Source organism: Ammodytes marinus (assembly GCF_949987685.1).
Source record: "Ammodytes marinus genome assembly, chromosome: 13".
Classification (NCBI taxonomy): domain Eukaryota; kingdom Metazoa; phylum Chordata; class Actinopteri; order Uranoscopiformes; family Ammodytidae; genus Ammodytes; species Ammodytes marinus.
In genome coordinates, this window is record NC_137217.1 from 14,079,457 (window position 1) to 14,105,911 (window position 26,455).

General features: G+C 39.3%; 1 protein-coding gene across 1 annotated transcript in view; it reads right to left on the bottom strand.

Moving 5' to 3' along the window:
* cdkal1 (CDK5 regulatory subunit associated protein 1-like 1) overlaps nt 1–26,455 on the bottom strand; it is a 239,447-nt gene that overhangs the window by 28,378 nt on the left and 184,614 nt on the right. Inside the window, exon 12 of the mRNA XM_080040162.1 lies at nt 25,636–25,698. Within this exon, the coding sequence (XP_079896288.1) occupies nt 25,636–25,698 (63 nt within the window). The remainder of the gene's footprint in view (nt 1–25,635; nt 25,699–26,455) is intronic.

Genomic DNA, 26,455 nt, shown 5'->3' on the forward strand with positions numbered 1-26,455 from the left:
ACACACACACACACACACACACACACACACACACACACACACACACACACACACACACACACACACACACACACACACACACGCACGCATGCCTATGACAGTAGCCCGTCGGCTGTTTAGAGTCTCAGATGTTGTAATGAATCACATCAATATAGAGCCATGGCAGAAAACACAGAATGAAAGCTTCAGAAACGTCAGTTACTAAATACATGAAAGGATAATCCCACACACACACACACACACATTATTATCACAATACTTGGTCATATGCAAAAATTGCCTTAAAGTAAAAGTTGGAAAGTGTCATGGAGAAAGTTTTTGAAAGTTGTTTTACATCAATTACAATATCGACAGGAAAACTATTTTGATATTGTTGGTGCACAGACCCTATATGCAATAGCCACCCACAGGCACCTGCCTGGCATAAGAAACAAACAATAATAATACAAAGGTTTATGTATGTTTTTCCACCTTTTATTACTGGAGATACTGCAGATCTCACTTTCTGAGGAACCATGCGTCGAAGCCCTTTGGCCTAAACCTGTTCTTCTTATACCAGGTTCTACACCGTTAAGCATTGATCATATATTTATTTCCTATGCCGGGAGGGTCATAATTGATATCATATCTCACGCGGCCACAGTCATTTGAAATTGTAAGAACATTTTATACAGTTTTTATTAATTCATCGACTGAGGGGCTTGTTTGACAGAGAGTGTGTGTGTGTGTGTGTGTGTGTGTGTGTGTGAGTGTGTCTGAGCTGGATGTGTGTGTGACTGAGCTGGGTATGTGGGGAGACCGAGCCTTTGGCATTACAGGGTCTGTGTGTCTGAAATTGTGTGTGTTGGTAACAGCAGCATCAATCAGAGCTCAGCTGTGATTGTCAGGCTGATTGTCCGTTACGTCCCTGTAGGCCTGGAGGCCTTGGTGTGTGTAATTCATGTTCGTATGTGTGGGATGTGCAGGAGAGAAAGAGAGAGAGATACATAGAGAGAGAGACATATGGAAAGAGAGAGAGAGAGAGAGAGAGAGAGAGAGAGTGCATGTGTAATGCACACATCTATACATCCACATTAATCTATAATTGCAGCTGAAACTAATGCCTTGGCAAGAGCGGTGTGATTATGATTATCACTGGAGGCCACACCTGAAGACACAACAAATCATACAAGCATAGGACGGCCTATCTAGCAAACACGTCTGATTGCTGTTCGAGGCTAGCCCTCCGGTCGTCATATTAGAATGAGAGAAATGTATGTACTCGTTTTGATAAGGGAGAGAGAAAAAACACGTGGAGTTACAGGGCCATCCTGGTGGCTGTGTGGGATAAGGCAGAGGATCACACACTCCTAATGCGTGATTGGGTTAAAAGCCGGCTCATGACCTTTGTTGCATGTTCCATCTCTGTCTCCTTGCCTTCCCCCTTTTCTGCAATTGCACAATCCAAATAAAAAGTGTTGATAAAAGTGATTGGAATATTGGTGAGAAAACTGATAACACAGATAATTGTGTGTGTTCTGACGAGAGGAGGAGAGACGAAGACAAAATAACTGTTTTTTAAAGTGTTGAAGAAAAAATCTGAAGAAGCAAATGGGCTCAAATATTCAACTATTCACCTGTTCATTTGATGGTGTCAAACGCTGCCTCTCCAATGCCAATGGTGTGTGCAAAATGCATATGGTACTATACTGTTTAGGTAGCCTGGCATTCCCAGACCTGCCACTAGGCGCTGGCAAATTAAATTTGCTGTGCCTGTTGGTCCGGACACTCTCCATTGAAGCTTTTTCAGAAAGTCCAGAAATCCAGACTCACGTTTCAATTGGTTCTATCTAATATGGGCGCGCCAGAGCCCTTTGTATGGTGCTCTGGGGCGGACGTAACCGGATGACGACAGTGACGTGCATGCGAAGTCGAAGCCGTGATAGTAAACATCAAAGATGGCTGCGGATATGTTGTGTGAGTTTGAGACTGCTTTGGCCTCGACCCTTTACGATTTGGAAGACGGTACTCAAATCTTTCATTAGCAATTAAGTGGAATGTTCTGTTTTGTCGACCGACCATGGCAAATGTTTAATTTAACAGTTTAACAGCTGTTCGCTAAACGAACAGGGCTTAATATGTCACCTTGTGCATCGCTCTGATTGGTTGTAGTGCTATCCACCTGCGTGCAGTGGCATTTGAAATGCACGAGAAGGAGCCGCCCCTTGAGTTGGAAATTACCATTGATCGTGGCCAGACCCTCTATCGTTCAAGATATCAGGGTCTGGATTTCCAGGCTACTGTTTAGATAGATAGCATGGCAAAACGTAGTATGGATGACCTGAAGGTAGTGGATGAACTAACTTGAAATAAAACTAATTCAGTATGTCAACCAGTGTCGAGGAAGCCATTAATATTATTGTATACCATTTAGCCTTGGTCTACAATGATCATGTATTTCTTCTCTTTCTACTTTTAAGGGTTACTTTTCGTTTGCTCTTAGACACTCAATATTTTGATTCTTGTTGTGGACTTACGATTCTGTGCGCGCCGCGTGCATGGCTCAGTATGCTTGTGTCCTCTTCATATGTTCTGATGGTACATTCTGAAATAGTGCAATGATGGAGCGTAGCCTACTCTGTACTCTGAAGTACTCTGTTGTCATTTCTCTCTGACCCACTCACTCAAGTACCCAAGGACAAGAAAACAACAAATAAACCAAGGGTATATAGAAAGGATGAGAAAGCATTTGATTTCCTGTATTCAAACACATAACACAATAATAAAGTAACCAGGAAAATACAAGCCCCTTTTAACGGAGATCATCACTTTAATTCTTTTTTGTTTAAAACTTGAACATGGGTGTTCATAAAAACACTAGTTTTGACAGTGAGCATTGGTGTACCACTACCACTTAGTGACATTTTCTGGCGGTCGTGTTTTATTGTTGCACCGAGAAAAATGTCAATTGAAGATTGAGACACAAAAGAGACATGTGACTTAAGGAATGTGATGTTATTTACTCATGGGAAAATAAGCAGTTGGAATTCAGACTAGAACATATGGGGCGCCATGCAAGGAAAGGAAAACCAATGAAATGTCCTAGAGAAAAGTCAGCACAGGGAAAAGTAGTGGAGGTAAGTCTGCAAAGCCCTGGGCCATTACTCGCATAGACACGGCACAGCATGGTAAGAACATTGGGTTGGAAAGAGCTGACAGCACAGTTCATATTTATGTATAGAAAGGTCAGACAGCAAGGGAAGCATGAAACACATAGAATATATTTCAACTACAGGAAGACAGCCAGCTTGAGTTGTCAAAAAAATGTATGTGGAAAGGCAAGTCACACAAAAAGGCATTTCAGCCATTCTGACAAGTTCAGCAGGAGAAGCTATTGCAGTCATAGACGGTATGTATTCCAGTAGCATATACCAAATATATGGGTCCACTTAAGAAGTTCCTTGGAGCGAACCCCTTGATCTGCATATCTGCTTAGTTCTGCTTCAATTTCCTCTCAGACAGTTTTACTCTATATTTTTCTTAGGTTTATCTCACTTCTTCCCCCCCTGATTTCTCTCTGTGCTTTAAAGCCCCTTTGGATGAAATGTTGGGTTGCTTAAACTGCTATATCAATAAAGCCCATATAAGAGTTGCAATATTAATTTACATATATTGCATAGTACTTCAGACTTGATTTCCTTACTCCCAGTCACATTGTATCACTTAAAGCACACTCTTATTAACGAATCAAACACATCCCAAAAATAACCTTGCATTCTCACATCGCCAGGGTGCACCTTTACAATGAATCATAATTCAGTAAAGATTAAAACTAAAACTAGTGCATTAAGAGCTAACATACTGACCTCGATATTTCACCCCAATTAGGTGACTAACGTAGAAGCTACTCTTCCTGGGGTCCACTACACACAACCAAACACAACAACCAAACACTGCATTGATGGTGTTGAATGCATTGGAAACATCTTGCAAAATGCATTGTGAAGATAGCAGAATAAAAACAGCATGTCACTAATGTGTTCATGTGAGTTATATGGACTGTGAGTGGACGGGAAAAAAGCAGAGATTAATGTAGTATGCCTTCTTATTGGCCACAGGGTCAGAAATAGTTGACAAACCCACACTGATGTGTTTGTGCTTTTTTAGCCAGTGTATGGACAATGCATGAGTATAGCATGAGGTGACGGCTGTAGTATGAATGCATTTATGTGTCATAGAAATAAAGAACGTGACCCTTCGGGGACACACACAGTTGTTGTTGAAAGATACTGTACGCTCATATGCAGATCTGAAACTGGCACCTTAAAAATAATTGTGGCAAAGGGACTCCAATCAAATCCTATAAAGAATAACCTACTCTCATGGTTATTAAATTTGCAAAAAAAAAAACATCTTTCCTCTTTCTAGGTTGAGAGGACATTGATATATCATGGCTGTTAAATGGCCACGGGCTCAATTATGGCTGACACAAATTCACACTGATGTATGCTCGCTTACTGGTCAATGTATGGACAAAGTGCCGACTATAGCATGGTATTCAGGCTTTCATATGTACTGTATGTATGTGTCAAAGAGACAGAAGGGGTCTGGACAGTTGGATAGAAAAAAATAAACACATCATGCCATTGGTGTAATCCACATAGAAGGAAAGATAGGCAGAGGCTATAAGATCAGTTTTAAAAAGGCTTTGACAGGACGTGATTTTTTTTCAAATGACTTATCCTTGAATATCATGTAGCGTTTGCCCTTACTGTTCCATTTATATTAAGCATACATTTTGTTTCAGGCCTACATGTTCTGAATTTCTCTAAAATTAAATATACTCTACATGTTGTAGACACAATAGGCTCAAAAGTAAAAGATGAGGTTAGAGGGAGACTCCTTTAAATACATTTAAAAAAAGGAGAATAAAAGCCAAATATAAAATAAAAACAAGTCAAAATCCTCATCGGTAAAAGTCTGACTGGCTTCAGCAAGATGAGACTTGAATGAGCAAATGGCTCACAAAGGGGGCCATATTAGCACTTCAATGGTGTTGATTGATCTATGGTGGGTTGAATTGACTCAGAGAGAATGAACACGTGCCCACACACGCATGTGCGCGCGCGCGCACGCACGCACGCACACGCACACACACACACACACACACACACACACTCTCACACATAATGAACATTAATCAAAGGGAGCAGGTAGTAATCAGACAGAGCTTGAAGAGGCTAGCCAGCTAGCGCACAGCTGTGCCATTCAAACCAACCATCTCAGAAGCAGACAAATAGACAAAAAGCACCATCCCTCAGTGCTCAGTCCCGACCAGTAAAGCTCAAATGTAGCTAAACCCCAGGAAACACAAATAAAAGAACTGGACTGTTCCTATTAAACCACTTCAAACAAGCATGTGACAATATGTGATTTTGAACTGTAGTAGTAAAAGTGTTATTGTGAGCCGAATCCTTAGATGTGTGGATGAACAGTAGTACAAGATAGGTAAAGAAGACAGTTTATGTAGGAAGTGATACTTCATGAAAGGAATCCATACCCTACAGTGTGTGTGATCATGACACAAATAAATCAAAATGTAAAGAAGGCTGTCACTGAATGTACAGACACATTATACCAAATGTAACTGCAAGTGGTGCATGTAGATGATGCAGGGGGGCATGCTGGCAAGCCGAGACAGCTCTGATTGCGGGCTAACGACACAAATGCTAATGAGCGGCCAATCTAAATGGCTGGATCATGATTTGAATATGCATTATACTAGCCTTTGTGTGTACACAATAATGAATGTGACTCTGCATGTGTTCATAAATTTGTGTTTGTGGCAGGGCCGTTTGACTTGACGTGAACTGCCTCAGTCTGATAATGAATTTGCCTCCCTGAATGTGTGTGCATTTTTTAAGGCTGATTTTGCATATTGTAAACTCTGATATGCTGTCCAAACACACACTGATACAGGAAGCAATATGCCAGGACGATACGTGTGTTGTCCCAAATCTGCCAATTAAATACTGGGAATGAGCTTTTCAAATGGCAAGGAAAGAGTGAGTGCTAGTTTATAGAGTTAGTGCTTTCCTGCGTGAGTGTGTGCATGTATGCAAATGTGTTTGTGTGCAACCCAGGAAAAAGCTGATTTATTCAATGTGTGTCTCTTCTTACTTTGTGTTTGTGTTGCAGCAGATGCCAGGCCCCTGGGTGGCATATGGCCGAGAGGCAGGGCTATCCAACGGCCAGTGTTGTGCGTGACAAGCCACACGGCTGGGGCTTGAGTAGGATTTGAAAATTAATCCAAAATTAGACTCTATCTGTAATCATTACCTTTGAACTAAACACACACGCACGCACACAACATTTGGCATAGGGTTTTTTGCTAATTTCATCACCAAGCAGACGCTTGGAGCTACTGTACTCATTAACACAAATCCATAAACACACATATAAACAGACGGTTATTGTAACAATGGTTATTGCTTGGACTTTTAAGAAGTTAATGCAAAAGCTACTCCAAAGGGGTAGAGGAAACAACTGTGACGCACCAGGATGTGTGTCACAGTAGAGGCTAGCAAGACATGCAGGGAAGTCTAACACATGAAAGACAATTGTCATCAAATTTCTCAACAAAATATACCGGCCTCACTGCAAATAGTGAAGTTTAAAATAATACCATTGACCTATTAAGGCTTTGAGAGGCTGTTGATATGACCTCATTTGTCTGAATAAATCCATGTTTGTCTCTAGTTGTATAATAGGTTATTGGGAACAAGATAAAAACATATCAACTTATATATTGGTCTGTGGTAAACTTCATTTATGAACAAGCCTACTGTACATATCCAATAAAAGCCTTTGGCAGTTGGCCAACTCCATATATTAGTCTGCATGCTCTAATCTCAACAGGCATTTACCCATAAACAGGTCAAAGTAGGTGAAAATCACTCCACATTACATTGGATCAATTAACTGGCCTATGTCCTCCACTAGTCCTCCACAAAGATATCAATTCAATCCATACTTGCCAGTAAAGGTTATTCACTCGTATATGGTACATTAGATACACAAACAACTTGTGTCCTCAATAGTGGCTTGAGGCATTCCATTCACTGCTCTGCAAAATGGTGAAATAAGCTATCAGATCACATCATATTCAAGTAAAGCCTCAGCATGACTTTTGACTTTTTCTAGGACTGAACAAAAAAAACAATAAAAAACATGAACAAACACACACAGCACAATATGTGCTCGGTATGAGCCTAAAGAAAAGCTGTACTAGGACCAAATCTAGGGTTCTGGACCAAGGGGAAAACCAATACAATTAAACATATGTAATTGTATACAATTACAAACATAACACAGACAGAAATGAAAGTTTCTAATTTCAATTAAATGATGGGTGACTAAAAAAATCAAATATAAAACACCAACTTTACTGTAACTATTATTTTAGCAGTTTCACCATAGGAATGTAGTTAACAATGTACATATAAGCTATAAAGATGCACGGCATATTTTAAGTAGAACAGTAAACAAATAGTACAAAACACGTTGGCCAAAATGGCAAAAGCAATTAAGCAACAATGCAGTAGCACGGCTACCTCATCTTATATGATACATTAAAGAAATGAGCCACACGTCCTCAACAGAAGCCTTAAGCACGGTTGGTAATGCATCTCCCAACAAACTAATGTTATTCACCTTTTATATGCGCTAGATTGGAGACACACACAGGGCTCAGAAGAAGCCCAGAAGCACAGTTGTCACCTCCACAAATAACAAAGTTCATTTACATTATCTACTTAATAACATGAGCCAAACAAAACTGACAATTGACCCCACAGTACACAACTAGCCTGTGCCCTTAATACTTGTCTGAATTGTCATGTGGCTATTGCCAGGCGTTATCCTGTAGTTCTATACTGGTGTTGCCACTGGGGGGAATAAATGCACTTGCTGTGTGTTAGCTCAACTTTAGCTTGGGGACTTTGTTGTCACTACATGTGATGTCCTGATGAAAAAACACTTTCAAAACAATGTGATTACAATGCGGCCTTGCAGTGACTTTTAACAAAAAACAGCCTCGGAGATACGACAGTCACAACGCACTAAATAGTCACACACATAATGCATGGAAAATGCATGCCTTTCTGTCAAAGGCATATCAACCACACACACATTGATAAAGACGCCACATAAACAGTACATACACCCGACTCCCAAAGCATTGTTTTTGATTGTTGTTGATTCAAGAACACACACATACAAAAATTGTGCATACATATTTAGGTATACACACACACACACACACACACACACACACACACACACACACACACACACAAAGAGCTGGAGGGAGAGTTTGACTTAATTTGTTTACGCTGGAGTTCCTGGAAAAGAGTGTGCTCAAGGCAGCGCATCACTTCTGCATGAGGAGAGATGACTGGAACTGGTCTGCCTCTCTCTCTCTCTTTATTTCTTCCTCTCTTGTCTCTTTCTTTTATCTTGTATCATTCTCTATTTAAGACAGTCCTTCACACAGGCCTGCTGCTGCTGTTTCCAACTTGAACCATATAGCCTCTGTTTATCTTTCTCCCTTTTTATTTTACATCTCTTCTATTCTCTGGCCACTCTTGACAAATTAGTCATTAAATCTCTGAGGAGACGCGCGCGAGAGTGAGAGAGTGAGTGAGAGAGAGAGAGAGAGGACCAACGCACACATACTAGTCTAAACTACAGATACTCTATGTATAAATAAAAGCACTTTATACATGGGAATTGAGGTCAAACACCATGGGAATCATTAGTTCAGCAATTCCACAGTTACAAAACAAACAGGTCGGGTCAACACAAGGTCACTGGAACATTACAAGGAGCTACCATGACAGTGTTGTTAAAGCAAGACATTGACTAATCTGCTGTGAATGCACAGAGTACAGTGAATGTATGTGTTAACAATGAACACTGTGTTAACCTGATTGAGTCTTCTCAGAGGAAATCACTTCATCTGACTTTGTATTTTTCCTCTGTTCATAGATGTCTGTCTGCCTATTTATGACAGAATGTTGTTCAAAGGAAAGTACAGTCAATTTCTACCTCTTCGTTATTCCTTCACTCTTTTGGGTAAAATAATATGCATAAAATGAAAGGTATCTTCAGATCCACTTTAGAGCCAGTCTGCAGCTTTTTAAAATCAATTTGTTTTGATGCACTGCTACGGTATATCAAAGACCAGCCTAACGATCAAAAATGAAAGTTATCAGCCCATTTTTTTTTATTGAACATAAATGATTGAATAATGTATTATTTACTTTTCTCATGAATAAGTTCTGAAACCATAAAATATTTTTAAAAGGAGGATATTTATGCAATATTGACACAATATCAAAATGTGTTTACCAAAGCCGACACGGACGAATGTAGCAATGGATAACACAGTTGCCCACATTAACTATTGTCTTCAATAAATTCACTTGTTGCCCTGGTTAAAATGGTGAGTTCTCTACTCACCAGCAACAACACTTTGGCCATTCGGTTCAACACAACATTTTAATTTCAGTAAATCTGCTTTAGAGTGTTTTATTAAACCTGCAAAGCACACTGGGAATATGAATTAGGTGCTCTGCACGTAATGGAAATATTCATAAGCATTTGATCCTGCCTGCTTTCTTTCAACAGAAGCATCAAGTTGTCTGACAAGACTTCAGGGCCTAAGGCTATTGCTACCACCTTTCAAAGCCAGACTGAGTTTAACAATATAACAGAAATATGACTGATAGATACAGATGTTAAGAGGAAGAGACGGGGAGAAACAAAAGTCCAGGTCCTTTTAATCTAAAATGGGAATGTGGGTCAGCCACACTGGCAATAGTTGATTTATTCAAATTATGTAAATGCATGTTAAATGCCTATGCTGATTAGGTAAGGACAGAGTAACCTGAGGGAGCAACATGTTGAGTGAAGGAACTGCAGTCATGTTCTGAATGACCTAGAAATCTATTCACTTAGAGAAAGGGACAGGCCGCTGCTTCGTACCATGAATCTGAACCCCTCAAGTTTTGGGGAGTTAATTCAAATCATTTAGAGGCAGATGTTCTACTATTGTGTATGAGCAACAATAAGTCCCACTATAGTTATTCCCTTTGGTCACTGGACACAGCCATTCACAGTATGGCTTCACTGACGGCAGTTTAATCCAGCCCCTGAGCTGAGGCTCTGGTTGTGCTGCAAATAATTGTGGAATAAAGTTTTTGTCTAGTAATAAAAACAAAACAATCTGAAAAGTAAAACCCTTTTGCTGATAAAGAACACATACACAGTAGCCAAACTCATGCTCTCATGACACACAGATACTCACAGTTGGACAGTTAAATCATGAAGAAAGAGGACAATGACATCAAGTATAAAGAGTACACGTGTTAAAAGGTGTACACAGTAACTAGACTACAGTTAATATCTAAATTAAACTTAGATTAGTGTAGTTCATATGTTTCGCTGTTACTGATCTCCCTGACTGATTTGTTGAATGATTAAGTGAAAACCCCATATGAATGTGTGATAGGCTACAATGTGTGTGCGTGTGTGTGTGTGAGTGTGTGTGTGTGTGTGTGTTAGTACTACCACCACCACCACCACCACCACCACTATAGCCGGGACAAGTGTGCAGTGAAACACCACTTTGAAGTGGGTCTACTCCAGGAGCTTTCTGGTTCATACATGGAATCCAAACACTAAAAAGAAATCATACAAGGATTTATTGCAATAAAATTACAATAAGCAGATAATTGCCTTACTGTGGTTCTAATAGGCTTATTAGTGTGCCTGAGAACCTACCAAATGAGAGAGGAAATTAATGGGCTTCACTTGTGCCCATTCACCATTTTTATTGGCTTTTTCTCTGTTGCAAGTATGAAATACAACCACAGATGAAAAAAACACACTGCTTTAGTTAAAAGAAAGAGAAAATCCTTGGTTCTTTTTCTTGTGGCTGTTTTAACAGGCTTAAAGTCCACTTTTTCACTGGCAGGGCTTCAAACAACTATAACTGGCTTCAACAAGTCTGCGCTCTCATGTGTCAACACTCACACAAAGATGAGTAGCAGTGAAGGGCAAGGGAAAGAAAGGAAGGAAGAAGAAAGGGATGAGCAGAGTGAGGAAAGGATAAGACAGCAAGACATGGTAGACTGGTAAAGATACCAGACAGTGGTAGAGAGAGCACAAGTGTGGCTTTTTAAGATCAGTCGAGACAGCAGACGCAAGCTTTTACATCCAATCACAAACAAATGTAAAGATTTGTGAAGATGAGGAGAAACACAAGATGATAATGTGAAGAGACACTTGCTCAAGTATCAAAAAAAGCACATGCAGGGACCATCAGGAATTCAAGCATGATTTCAAATAATTGTCTATACATTCTCGACACACATCATATTGTATTGCTGGTTGCACACATTGGTCAAAGCAATGGATAAGTAAAGAGAATCAAATCAAAAGGATAGAATCAAGCCATCAACATTAACCCAAACAATGAGTAAAAGGACAGTTTTTAACATTGGCATGAGATTTAACGTCAAAATTACCCTCATTTGTTTTAACAGGATACATTCAAACAACCAATGTGTCAGATAAGGTTGATGTTTAGACTTTAGGTGGGTTCTGCTTTACACTTCATCCTTACATAACCAAGTTGGTGCAAAGCAGATAACATAAAACAAACTCACAAATCCAGTATAAAACTAAAAAACACCTAAATATTTTGTATTTCAAATTTGAATTGAGGTTTTGTTTTCGTTTTGAACAGGGAAGCCTCGTTTTTCCCAGTTAGACTATATAACCTTGCTGCTATACCCACTTAATCTAAATATCCCAATGAACAAAAAAGGAACCAGGTGAATATTTCCACACACCGCCGTTCATTGTTTTACCACAGCTTTTCCATCCCTGCCTCACCTAACGACGGCTGTTAATTACAGCTATTTATTAGTCCCAAACAGCCAATTAACAGGCCTTCAGAACAACAAGCAAACACACACCAATCTATACGCAACACATTGAGAGATGACTCCGCCGGAAGATTATGAAGAAAAATGGAAAATGAGGGCCACAGATAGACTGTGAATAGGTGTCAAGTCTGAAAGGGCTCTTTTGTTTGCTTTTTCTCCAGTTCCATTCCATTAATATTCAGCTCCTTTTTTTCCCCTTCTTCCTGAGGTATTTGTTTTTGTTCTTTTGTCTCACTTTCTCCTCTTCGATATGTGGAAGCTGTAGCTGTTTTTGTGTTGCCCCCTTTATCTTCCAGCGATTCTCTCCTTTATTCTACAAATCTGTCAAGGGTGTTTTGAGAAAGCAGTGAGTAATGATGTTGTTCTCTACATAGCCATCTTACAGCAATGCTACGGTAAAAAAAAAATTAACAAAACCGCATCCTTGTGTCTAAAACAAAGCTATTTTATCAAAATAATACCTCAAGGGAAAAAAACTAATATCTATCTTAACATTTCTTGAGAGTACAATTCTCCTTTAGTTATTATAACAAATTACAGGAGAATGAGCCTAGAAACCTTCAACCAAAAAGTGTTTGAAATTCTTAGCATTAGAAATGTCTCCATGTTTAAGTTAAAACGAAATAGAACATCTTAATAGGCAATTATAGCCATAGCAAGTTAATAGGTAGTCAATACAGTCATAACAATCATAATCTCTTAAACAGATATCTTACTTGCGTTCTCTCTCACTAAACAATAAATATCTGATTGATTTGCAACAGACGTGCCGCTTTGTCATTGCAAACTCCAGCATGGTTGACTGCAGTTTTATGGGTTGCGCCTGATTGTTGTGGTGGAAACAAAAAGCTGGAATATGGATTAGATGTCAACAGCAGATTTATAGTTCTGTCGTGGTGTTATTGGCGTTGAGACTGGACCATTGAAACATATCTGTAAGTCATTCTTTTTTTCATTCTTTATTTTTTCTACACTATTACAGACAAAGGAGTAGTTTGGTCTTTGTTTCAGATTAATATTATCTTTATGGCAGATTTTGGTGATACAGAACATTTCAGAACAAAAAAAAAATAGTCTGTTTGACCAGTTACGAGGTTACAAGAGCAAATAGGATCATTTGAAACTGACAAACGAGCTACAGCTGCAGCCTCTAGCCCACATACACACCTGCAGTACAATCACATTTTCTGGAAGCACAAATCAGCACATAGTGTACATATCCATACCATCCCAGCAAAAATCCAGAAAAAGGGTTCAGAACAATGACTGAATGGCTAAAAAAATTGTTCTAAAATATGTCAGCAGGAGACAACATGGGAAAAGTCCTCATCACACCAACACATCCAAAAAACATAAGCACAAGAAACTCTTAAGTTTTTCTCTCTCTCTCTCTCACACACACACACACACACACACACACACACACACACACCATGTTAATATACCCCCCCCCCCCCCCCCATTGTGCCCCAGTTTGTACAACACAGCTATAATGAGAATACTTTACAGTAGTGAGTGATCCCACATTTGGCTCTATACGCACATGCACACTGCCATGTGAGCGCTAGAGTATGTGTGTCGTAAGTGTGAAGTCACTATTCTCCTGAGTCTAACTCTATGTTTTAATGCACAAAAGAAACCAGAACCAGGCATCTATAAGAAGAAATTCAAATCATGTGAAATGTTTCCATATAAACACATGTTGCATGCAGCTGGTCAATTACTTTTTCTCTAGACCTATACGTTTTTTTTTCTTCTCCTTTCTCTAAAACATTTGTAACTGATTTGAAATCTTGAGAACCCAATCCTAATGTAAATAAACTACATGCACATAGTCCTAGCGCTTTTTTGGGCTCCTGTATGTGTGTGTATGTGTGTGCGTGTGTGTGTGTGTGTGTGTGTGTGTGTGAGAGAGAGTGCAAGAGAGTGGGTGTGGCTGGTTAGCGATTGCTGACTTAACAGATAGAAGGCAGATGTGGAGTGAAAAAGCAGACTGATGTTATTAGCCTCTCATGGTTTCCCACACAGATGAAGAGATAGATCGCTCTACCAAACCCTGACACTAAACCTCTTTATCACCAGGAGAACGAATGGGGCAGGATTTAACAACTGGTGTAATGGCATTAAAGAAAGCCAGTCTATGTTAAAAAAATAAATTTAAAAAAAGTACCCTGACAAACACACTGATTTACTTAGAAAGCTAAATGTAGGTTACACATTGGGACTGATTATAGGGATATCATTATGGGAAATAACTAGCTTTAGAATACTGTATTATGGTGTCTTTCATATTTCAAGACATCTAAGGTCTTCAGCAGCAGTAATTGACAAATAATAGAGGATTTTCTTTATTTTTTTTTTATTATTTCGGCCTCGGACCACTGAGTCACCTGAAAAGATACATTGCTCAAAGATTAAAGCTCTGCAACAACTACCAAGTGAAATCAATAGGAAAAAAAGGCAAGATTCCAAACCGTGTTAACATGTAATTTACAATGTACGATAAGCTCTGCACAGGTTGTTAAATGAGAAGCTAAAGTATAGCAAACAAAGGAACTGGGGTGTGTAGTTTACATCTATCGAGGCAAAGTGAATTAATCCCACAGAGATTGGCTGAGTTAGCCCCCTCTCTGTCTTGACAAAGTGTGTGCGACTGAGAATGTGTGATAGTGTGATAAGCGGGAGATTTTAATGGGAGGGCTGACAGCGAAGGCCAGTCTTAAAAAACACAAATAACATTCCCACACAAATAAATAACAAGTACCTGAATCTCTCCCTATCCCCCCTTTGCGTGTTGGAGTGCTATATAAAGGCCATCCTTGTTTTAGCTAGCAGCAGGGTTGGGCTGTCTGGACTAAACATGGAATGAAAAACATGAGTTGAGATCCCTACACAGCGTGGGAGTAAAGACGAATGGCAGAAGGAAAATAAATAAAAGTTGAACCATGGTTTCAGCCAGTCGACAGAAAGCACGCATCTTAAATTTCCATATAGATTGTAGTGAGTTTGGTTGAATCAAGCTTCAAATATCTCTAATGAAAGGGTATGGTAAGCAATCAGGCATATACAAACAAAGACTATAATTGGGCTGATAAGGCCTGCATTCATGCATACATAAAAACACATATATTCTATCATTTGCATGCTCACACACAGTTAGGTTCAATGATAGTCGAAACATTGAGACAACGTAAAGTCATAAACGCATACATATTGTACATGCACAGACATGTACGGACACAAAGTAGGTACACACACTACAGTATAATCAGCTGTGATGATAATGGGCCAGGATGGTGGATGCAGACCTCATCCTCTACATAATGGCCTTCATTAACGAGGACCACTTGTTAACAGCCCAGTTCATTGGTGGACTTGCAGGATTTGTACTCCAAAGCAATTATCTGTGGCGATAAGGTTAGTAGGTCCAAGTTGTTTTCGGCCGAGCAAGTCTTGATTTATGAAGCTCATCACAATGTCACTTTACAAAAAAAATGTTTTAACCATAATGTCTTATGTCATATTGTTAAAACGGATTTCATAAAATTGCTATTGAAAAAAAGTATTGTTCAGAAAGCCGGTATCAAATTCAAGATATAGGTATCGGAATTATTTGAATGATAACCATCTCTACTCTTTGGTATCATATACTATATGTTGTGTTGCCAGTTGAACATTGCCAAATTTCGAATATATCAAACGGGCCTTTTGGCTATGAAAAGAAAGATCATTGCAGACGTTTTCACACCTCAGTTATTACCGGTTGTATATAACCCTATTAGAAGGAAGGCATAATACTTACAGGCATACTCTATCTTACTCTACACGTAGTTGAGTTATTCTAAAGAAGAAAGGGGATCCACTTAGCCAGCCCAGCATCTGCATAACACACATATAGTACTTTTCCAAATGACCCTGGCTAAATGGGAGGCCTGTTGATTGACCTAGGAAGCATTCACACTCCTGTCTCGGCAACAGGATCCCTTATACCCAAGGGAGTAGGTTTGATTTGGACATTGGTGGGGTCCGTGGGATATGAAAGTGCTTCCTAAAGTTGATAGGTTTTTTTTGTATTCGCAATGATAATTGAAAAAAAAATCAATAAATCGGCTTAATTAACATGTTTATAATGCATATCTGAATATCAAAAGAGAATATGCATTCTGTAATGTTATAGGTTAAAGCAACTAATGAAAGAAAATGAGTCAACTTAGAAGAGTTTTCAACTTTACTCTGGTGCAACTGAATCTCATGACTAACATATTAATCATTATTGAACCTCACCTGTGAATTTCCAGCCTCTCTTCCATCTCCTCCAGCCTCTCCTTCTCTAGCCTCTCCTTCATCTTCTACAGCATCTCCTCCTCTGTCTCCTTCTCTATCCTCTCCTCCTCTATCTCCTCCAGTCTCTCCTTCTCTATCCTCTCCAGTCTCTCCTCCAGTCTCTCCTCCTCTAGTCTCTCCTCCTCTATCTCCTCCAGTCTCTCCTCCTCTAGTCTCTCCTCCTCTATCTCCTCCAGTCTCTCCACTGTCTGTCACCTGACAGAAGTATGTTGATGCATGACATATGAACAGATATATTAGGGTACATACATGGGTAGACAAAATGTTCACACAATTATTATGTTTTATTCCCCCAAAATATATATGTATAAAATCACATGAGCATCTGCAATGTGCTTGTTGTTACTGTACATGAGAGGGAAACCTTGAAGGAAAATAAAGGTTATTAAATTTAATTAATGTTTATTTATCCCAAATTTTTTTTTAAACCATTGCTCCCTTTCCACACAAATAAAACATGAAAATAATGGTAGGCCTATACCTTAAAATGCGGATCTCTTTGGCATTATAGCCTATGCTGACTAATAATCAATATCAGTATTGTTATGGCTCTAAAATATATAACATTTTAATTAACTTACACGTTCACTTCCAAAGAAGTCTATTATGTCCAGTTTTCGTTTCTTCGACATCCTACACACACACAAACACACACACGCACGCACGCACAGCGCGCGCGCACACGCACAAGCATAAAACACACACAATTATAAGTGTTACTGCAAATGACATCGCTGATATTAAAATCCGTCTCGCTGACGTGACCGAAGGCAGAACTTACACTCGCAGATGCAGATATTAGCTATGCACTGAGGCGTCCTGTTGCTCCTCCTGTCTGGGACTAGCAAGTTGCCGGTAGCTTTTTTTTTTTTTAACAAGTAGATGGAGTGACAGCGGGGACGGCCAATCAGGTTGAATATAGGTTTGCGGGAAACCGCTACAGCCAATCAAAGCGCGATAGTTGTTTAGAGGCGGGACTTCTAGCAGAGACTGATTTTTAACCCTTTGTGTACTATAATTATTGCCTAAACAATACGGACAGCGGGTGTATTATTGGTAGGGACTACACAGTAGAGGCTGGATTTTGGTAGGGTCGGGACCCTACCGTCCCTATATAATCCTACGCCCTTGCTTATACCGTTTCTCATTCATTTCTCTGTCCCTTTCTCTCTCTTCATACCACTCACCCACTCCCTCCCTCCCACCCACCATCTCTCCATTCAGACGTCAGTCACATCGCATGATGTTAAAAAGAGGTAGCTGCAAACCCCATGGTTTCCTCTGGCCCACTGCTGCAGGTTTGTGCATACGAGTGTGAGTGTGCATACGAGTGTGAGAGTGAACCTGTATGTGTCCATGTGTGTGAATAACACACAGGCTGACGCCTTTGGCCCAACAAATGGAAGCAATCAACAAGCCATTACAGCACACACTGTGTCATTTTAAGAAAGTGTGAGTGAGAGACGGGGAGTGGAAGAGCAGATATAATCTTGAAAATGTATTACAGTACGGAGCAAATTCATTTCAACAAAGCAAGCAAACTGAGCCATAAGGAGATTTTGTTTCAGACAATTTCCATTACCCAATTCAACTAACTTATACAACTATTCTTAGCAGGTAAAGTACATCTACAACAACAAGTTGCTTCCTTTTCATTTGAAGTGAGAAGCTTCTATGGCAGCTTTCGCCTCTGACAACATTTTAATATACAAATCATATATCATTGTCCACACTTCAACTACTCTCACAGTGGACAGCTTTGCATATACAGAGGTGGTTAAGCATGTTAATTCCAAATGCTACCTTTTAAAGCCTCAAACGCTTTGTTGCTGCAAAAGTGTGGGCAGGGTTCGACATCAGCGTCCACATACACTTGCATAGAATCAGTGGCAGTTAGCTGTCAGATTATCTGGGGTGGGCTCTGTTGGTTTTCGTATTGTTGACTGTGCATTAGAAAAGCCCTTGACTTACATATGGCTGATATCTACAACTGTGCTGTCTGTGTGTGGAATCTGTAAACAATAAAGCAGATGAGATGAGATCGGCTTGTGAAAAGAATGTTACAGGTTACCACACTCTGTAGCTTTAATGTGGCGGTGTCGCATAAATCTAAAAAAACTAAGAACCTGGAAAATATTTCAATGGCAAATGGTTTGTTTGTCACCAAATGGAATAAGTTATTATGGAGGCTCAAACGTGTGTGTTTGTACTTTAGTGGGACCATACATGTGTGTATGTGTTGTGCAAGTCCCTGTTGTGTAACCTTGACAGATTTAGAGCATGTATACAGGGCTAGTACAGCAGCAGAAAATAAATAATGTCCTTGGCAAGCAGCGTTACAATGTGGGTGGAAAATCAGTCTACACACTATCACGTAGACGCACGCACGCACGCACGCACGCACGCACGCACGCACGCACGCACGCACGCACGCACGCACGCACGCACGCACGCACGCACGCACGCACGCACGCACGCACGCACGCACGCACACACACACACACACACACACACACACACACACACACATCTCATTTTGTGCCATTTGTGTTGCCTCTGATCAAGCAGGAGCTGCAATATTACCCAGCACACTCACATATTAGAAGTATTTCAGCATACCTTAAGTTTGCTAAAGTTTGTTTAAAATCCGTTTTTAAAATCAAAAACAATTTTCTCTACATTGCTCTGCTGTCTGAATAAATGCACATGAAAAGTTTAAATCAGAGTCAACCGTCAGACCAAATGTGTTGTTCAATGAGTCCAAGGAATACATTTGATAACATTTATCAAACTATTAAATATCTATCCCTCCATGTAAACCAGCTGAATGGTACATTTTGAGACAGCCAAACCAGGGATTTTTTCCATAAAAGTAATTTTAGTAAGGGATTTCAGCTCACTCGAAACCTTGATAACTCTTCTTTATTTATTTTTTTAATTTTTTAGATATTTTTTTGGCATTTTTATGCTTTATTGATAGTGTAGAGAGAGTTGGAATGGGGCAGAGAGGGGAGTGACATGCAGAGAACGACCGCGGGCTGGAATCGAACCCGGGTCCGCCGCTGGCCGAGGCCCATGGGGGGGACTGCCCTACCAACTGAGCAGAGGGCACCCCCGCTCTTCTTTATTCTTGTTGCTTCCAAGTTTATGTTTATGTTGTAGTGAATGTTCTTACTATCCGTGTCTTCCTGTTGTAATGTCTGTGCTTTTGATAGCTGACTAGCATTACAGATCATACTTAATCATTACAGATCATGCTTAAAGTTGATGTTCTCGCTTCTAAAGACCTCTGGGTCTTTGTTGTATTGCAGTTTAGGCCCAAAGCTTTCCTGACGCTACTCACACACTAGTCCACTGCATTTGCCACTCTCCTTCTGTTCTGCATGCACTTTGAAATGGCCTATACACAGCTCTGACTGTGTTCAAATACATTGACTATACTGACTGAAAAGCGGGTATGCATTTGGCTAGAGGCCTGAAGGACTCTTGGTCCCAAGACGAAAATGTATTAAGTCCCTGAACACCACCATACGCCTATGTGTGCAGCAGCCAACATATATCTTAAGAGAGGTCTCATTTATTTGTTTGTCTAACTGATGGAACAAGGGAGATGAAAGTGTGTGTGTGTGGAGCCCCTCAATCTGGATGGAGTTCAAATGTGTGTTTGGGTGGGTGAGAGAGTGTATTGTGTGTTTTTTCTCAGTATGATAACATTTAATTTTTCTTTTTTTAATTATTTTTCTTAGTCTATTTTTATGAGCAAATTATAGATAACACAGTTATTGCATTTATTAAAAATGTCAACACAATCATCTGTCTTAATGGTAACAAAAGTGGAGACTTATTGTAAGAGATTTCACAAATTTTAAATAATTATTCTTTATTACTCTGAGCAAAAGGAATGGCTTTTAGAATGGCATTCAGTCAGAAACAAACAGATGGATGGAGAGATAACTACAGAGAAATAACAAATACTATGTCTGTCTCTTTCTTTCCCTCATTCTCTTTCCATGAATAGCCAAGTTAATTAACAGCAAAGGAGGAAAAAAAGTGTGGCAAGCAAATGTCAAGTTTAACAAAGACGGAGGTTAGCTTCTTCTTAACAAAATGATAAACAGCAGCTTAAAATAAAATATACAGTATAAAAATAATTAAAATTGCCCAAAGGGAAAAGAGCAGAATGCTACTTGTTCAGTTTAGGTAACGTGCTGGAAATGTGAAAACAAAAAAAAACTGCATCTGTTGGGAATGGAGAGAATTGATAGACTAATTACCTTTTTTTTCTTTTCTTCAAATGATAAATAATGATGTCAACTTCTGTGAGGCAAACTGGGGTCTATCGAGTGTGATTAAGTGTTTTATTCTGGGCAAATGCCATCAAACTCCTCATAAGTCTTTCAATATCAGCCTTTCAGCTTTTTAGCCACCTCTAACGCCCTTGCTATTGCCAACTCCCCGTTTTCTATCGGGATCTCTCTCTCTCTCCCTCCCTCCCTCACTGTGTCTCTCTCCCTCTCTCACTGTGTGTCTGGTGCGACTGGGCAGGTGCAACGGGCCATGTTGACAGCTTGTCCCTCCTCTATTGCCGCAGGGGGAAACTGTCACCTCTGTCATTCAGGCCCATGAACACAGCATAGAGAAAGTGTCTGTGTGTGTGTCTGTGTGCATGTTCTCAGGAGACTATGACAGTGCGGGGTGGCAGGGGAGCAGGGCCCTTTATTAGCTCTGCCAGAAACTGCTCAATGCATGAACACTCACGCACACATCCAGTTTGCTGAGAATGACTTAAGCATGATGCCAGCTACTTCACAACCCCCCAAACCTGGAACCTGGGCTAAGCCTTCTGGGAGTCAAACTTTACCTGATGACACGGTTATGCAGCAAAGGGAGCAAGGTCTGCATGTGCCGTCATAAACTTTGTATATCTCCACACATGCACACATTTGGAAAAGGAAAATTGTGGTCACTCTAGACAAAGAATAGCAAGACCAGTAGGCCATTCTTACTACATTACATTGCAGATAAAAATAATAACTTGTAATGTGAGCACACATGCCCAAAATATCCCATTAGGTGAGAGAAATAAGCCTCTAGAGCAGGGGTGTCAAACTCATTTTGGTTCGAGGGCCACATATACTCTGATCTCAAGTGGGCCGGACCAGTAAAATAATGGCAAAATAACGTACATATGTCAAATCCAAATCTTTAGCTTTGTTTTTCAGTCATATGCTTTATAACTCAGCCTACATATGTAACCTACATTATCACGGATCACATGGGATCTCTGTAGCCCCCAGGACATGTCTTAGTAAAGGTTGCTGCTGGCCATGGGAATAGGAGGTGCTTTTGCTCAAAGATGCCAATACGCACTAATGAAATACACAACTGTTTATTTGAATACACAAATACAACAGGCACTGACCTTACAGTTGTCCAATTTTGTTTACTATATGTACAGGGACACATTTTGTGCAAACATGCAGACAGTACAAAATACAATTAAATAAAAGTGCAACTTCTACTGTTTTGATTTATTTTTAAATACAGAGGTTATTTGTTGTTTTTCCCAATTTAATTTAATTTTAATTTAACTTACTTTTTTTTTTTTAAATGCTCAGAAATGTGTGCTCTACAAGTCGCGGGCCGGATGTTTGACACCACTGCCTTAGACACTTGACACAATCAATCATCAATATTAGCATGCTATTTGGCCACATATATTGGCCTATTTACAGCCCTCAGAAAACTGACAGCTCTTCTTAGATGCAAGTTCATCAATTCATGGCTTAAAATCCTGAGCTGTAGAACTTTCAGGAGACATTCCTAGCTGTAAGCCACCTAAGTTTCCTAACAGTTGGGAGTGTATGCGACGTGCGGATATGGCACAGGCTCCATGAAGAATAAAAAAATAAATAAAAATAAAATGTTTTTTTTTTTTTTTTTAAATCAGAATTGATTCAAATCGGCCGAATTGATTCGCGGGCCAGATCAAAACGTGTCGCGGGCCAGACACATGTGCTCTAGAGAGAGAGTAAAGTCGCTTTACTTCATTTGAAAAAAGGCATAACCAGTAAACTGTTTTAAGTATGTTAATAAAATTGGTTAGTTTTAAATTGTGATTCAAATACAATGTTCATCAAGACATGTTGTTCATTTTTGACACTGGTTACCAATATAGCCCATGTCAATGTTTCTGTACTCAAACACTCATATGAAGGCATCCCATGCATTAGAATGATAGCAAATGTCAATAGTTTACCCTTACACTTTTTCTAAAGAACAACATTGGTTAAAGAGGTGTACGTGTCAAATCTATACCAGACTTATTTCAAGGCTGAGGAAACACTCATGTGGGACCAAAAATAGAATAGAAAGCAAGAACCCATATTCCAAAACAAAACACAAGGCTCTAGCAATGCTCAGTGGGTTACACATCGAAAACCTAAAGAGTCGATGTGTTTGTGTAGTGTGTGTGTTTGTGTAGTGTGTGTGCGTGTGTGTCCACTCCAGTGCAGGGCATTGGCCCCAGACAAAGTACTCCGCCAGCTTTCTGCCCACTGGTCTTTTCATTGCTGATGGATGGGCCTTGTTCAGCACCATCTGGCTATATGATATTTCACATTAATCATCACAAACACACACTTACACAGACACACACACAAACATATTTCTGTCTCTTGAACACACACACACACACACACACACACACACACACACCAGATGACTACAATTTTCTACACGTAAATGAACACACACCAGAAAACATTTACATTGCTGTTTATAAGCAAAGTGAAATAAAAAATATATAAAAAGAAGAAAATAAATAAATAAAGAATTGCAATAGAAAAAGAAAGCAAATGTATTTTCACTGGCAGCAGCATTTTGTTTGTGTATGTTCCATATCCATTTTCAACATAATGATTCAGAGCTAGCATCAGGATATTATGAAACAAGGATGATACCAAGAAAAGAAAACTCAATTAGATCATTTCAAATGATTGTTTCATTTGGGTGGTAGCCTGGAGGTATGTAGCAATAGAGCCTTACTAACCCCAATACCCCCACCCTGACTCAGTCTTTATTTATTAATGACCTTTTCATACCTATAGGAGGATGCAAATTAACAACAATGTCACCCACCCACACACATACATATAATATATACTGTATATATATATATATACTGTGTATATATATATATACACTATATATATAGTGTTGGTAAACAGATTATATCCTTACATAAACCGGAAGCTGAAAGGCCAGACACCCAAGGGAATGTAATGTATAAATCAGGGACATTATCAGACTTCATTATTTTCTATCTAACGGCTATGTAGGCTTAATACAGGCTGATTCGCCTCAACATCTCCACGGTGTAGGGACACGGGGCGAGGACAGGCAGAACAGTGGTTTATCAGCGAGGAAGCATGCTTGACATTAGATTTATTATCATTAAATCATATCTCACGGCTATCTGGCTTTGTAATGCAGGAGCATTTATTTGCACATCTATACCATCTGTGGGAAAGTAATATGACCTACAGGAACATGGCTGGAAGTTGAGGCGCATGGAGGATTTACAAGAAACTCACTTGACATGTTCCATATATTTACGTACGATGACTATCAGATATCATATTAGAGCAAGGGATTACTGCTGACAAACTTTATCCACAAAATAAATAGGAAAGGTTATCAGTAAGAGTAAGTCAGTATTACTCTGCTAGGGATTTTTTTTTAAATGACGGTATCTAGTAGTAAGAAATGTTGCACATCAGAGCACCGCATATGTGTTTATCTGTGCCATTTCAGTGTAATGTTTAATCTATATTTCAACATGGCTATTATCAAGAAAGTTGCTTTACTGCATAAAAAAGGGAGTATAAAGAACAAATAAAATAAACTAGATATTTGTGAGCTGGAGAAGCGGAGCATAGCAGTCTCATTATGGTACACTAAACTGTCACAATTCCCTCCAGGCATCATACTTGAGGACAAAGCATGTTCACAAATACTAAGTATCTCATTTAGATGCAAACTCGTTAATGCACTTTGAAGATATCATTTGCTAACTTTATCCAATTCACATTCCCTTTTTGCGTTGAGTGTGTGTTAATGCGCTCACTTCGATGCATGTGCGTTCCACAATGACTTATATTGACGAGCTTGTGTGTGTGTGTGTGTGTGCCTCAGTGTGTGGGAGGCAAAGATCCATGCCTGGCACATTGAAAACGTGATCTCACTTATATTCTTTTAATTAGTGTGTAACATATCACAACAGCACAATGGGCACAAACTCCTCCAGAGGTTAAAAAAAACATGGCCAAGCTAAAGCACTATTTTGCTTTATTCCTTGTCATGGCAGGCAAGACATTTTCATAACACTCCTTCAGACATTGGGCATGGAAATCTGATTTTCCATCGATTCCTTTGATAACAACATTTATATTATTTATAAATATATTTAGCTGGCTGTAGCCCCACACACAAGAACCAATGATGGTCTTATATAATTTAGTTTAGTTTATTTATTTAGCACACATTAACAATTAATGGTGCAAGGAGGGAACGAAGCCCAATGGGCTTGTACAGAGTTCCACCCCTATCAATAATCACAATGAAATCATATTCAGGCTAACAAATAAACTCTAGAAATTATGGCACAATGTTATGTAATAAATGTTATTCAAGACAGCAAGAAAATGTAGAGCGCCACACACATTCGCACTCACACATGCACACTGTCGTCACAAGGGTCATAATCATCAGCATAAGTGTTCTTGAAGAGAGGCCGCTTAAGCCTGCTCTCAAATGTTAACCGCATAATGTATAAGCAGATACAATGATATTGGAATATAAACGCACACATTTGGATATTTATCTCTGACTAAAGAATCTCTCTTTCTCTCTCTCTCAAACACACACACACACACACACACACACACACACACACACACAAACACATCACAATGTAATCAGCAACAAACACTTGAGCTGTCCTCATCCATTAGATTGCTGACAAGAGGTGTCCATGTTGAGGAGATACACTCATCACCGCCATAAAGACAAATATGATGATAGTGACCTCAAACTACTCTAAATGTCAAGTGAATGCTTCTGGTCTAGAGGTGGATGAGGTTGATCATCTAAAATAAAATAATGAACTGCATTGCAAAGAAAAAAATAAAAATGAAAGACCGGCCTATTTTAAAAAGGGCAACACTGAAACAAACCAATAAACAAGATACAGAAAAGTGAGTAAGTGATTGGGGGAAAACACTGAATGTTGTCTTACCTCGTGGTCATAAGGGTTGTAAGAGTGGAAGAGTTGCGAAAGCTCCTTAGTCCTCTGCTTCTTCTGTAGACAATAAAAAAAGATAAAAACTATTATATTGCATGCATAATACAGCCAGGAAGACCGATGCAAAAAAAAAAAAAAAAAAAAAAAAAAAGATGGGGCTAGGTTATCACTCAATTTAGATTTAATTGTATAAAGTGGAGTAAATTTAGACTTAAACCATTTCATCTAATCAGAATCAGAATCAGAAAGGATTTTATTGCCAAGAAGGGTTTTACACCAACAAGGAATTTGTCTTGGTGAATAAGGTGCATACATTAAGACAATAAACAATGAACGAACAGTGACTATCATAAATACAATATAACACAATATATAAACAAGAGACATTTAAGTGACATAGGTGTGCTAGGGGAGGGAAGATGTATAACACGTACTTCATATTAATTATTTAATACAAGCCTATTCCTAGGTGATCCCGCTGTCTGTAAACACCTCTGCCTTAATTTATGTCTCATTTTCCATACTTTTCCCTACACCATTTGCAATCTAAAATATGGTTCCTTGGAACTTTCCTCATCCTCTTCTGCTTGTCTCACAAATAGAAATAAATAGAAATATGGACGTACCGTACAGTGTTAACTCATTGTGTCACTTAAACAATAGCAAATAAATCGCCATGGCTGAGAGCAATCGCCTAAAGTCATTCATTAAATCTATAGAAATATGGAGTGAACACGAGAAATAAAACAAATGTATTTGCCCATCAGCTGTGGCAGAATTTTCTTTATTTTTTCTAATTTTATTCCGGCTCAAA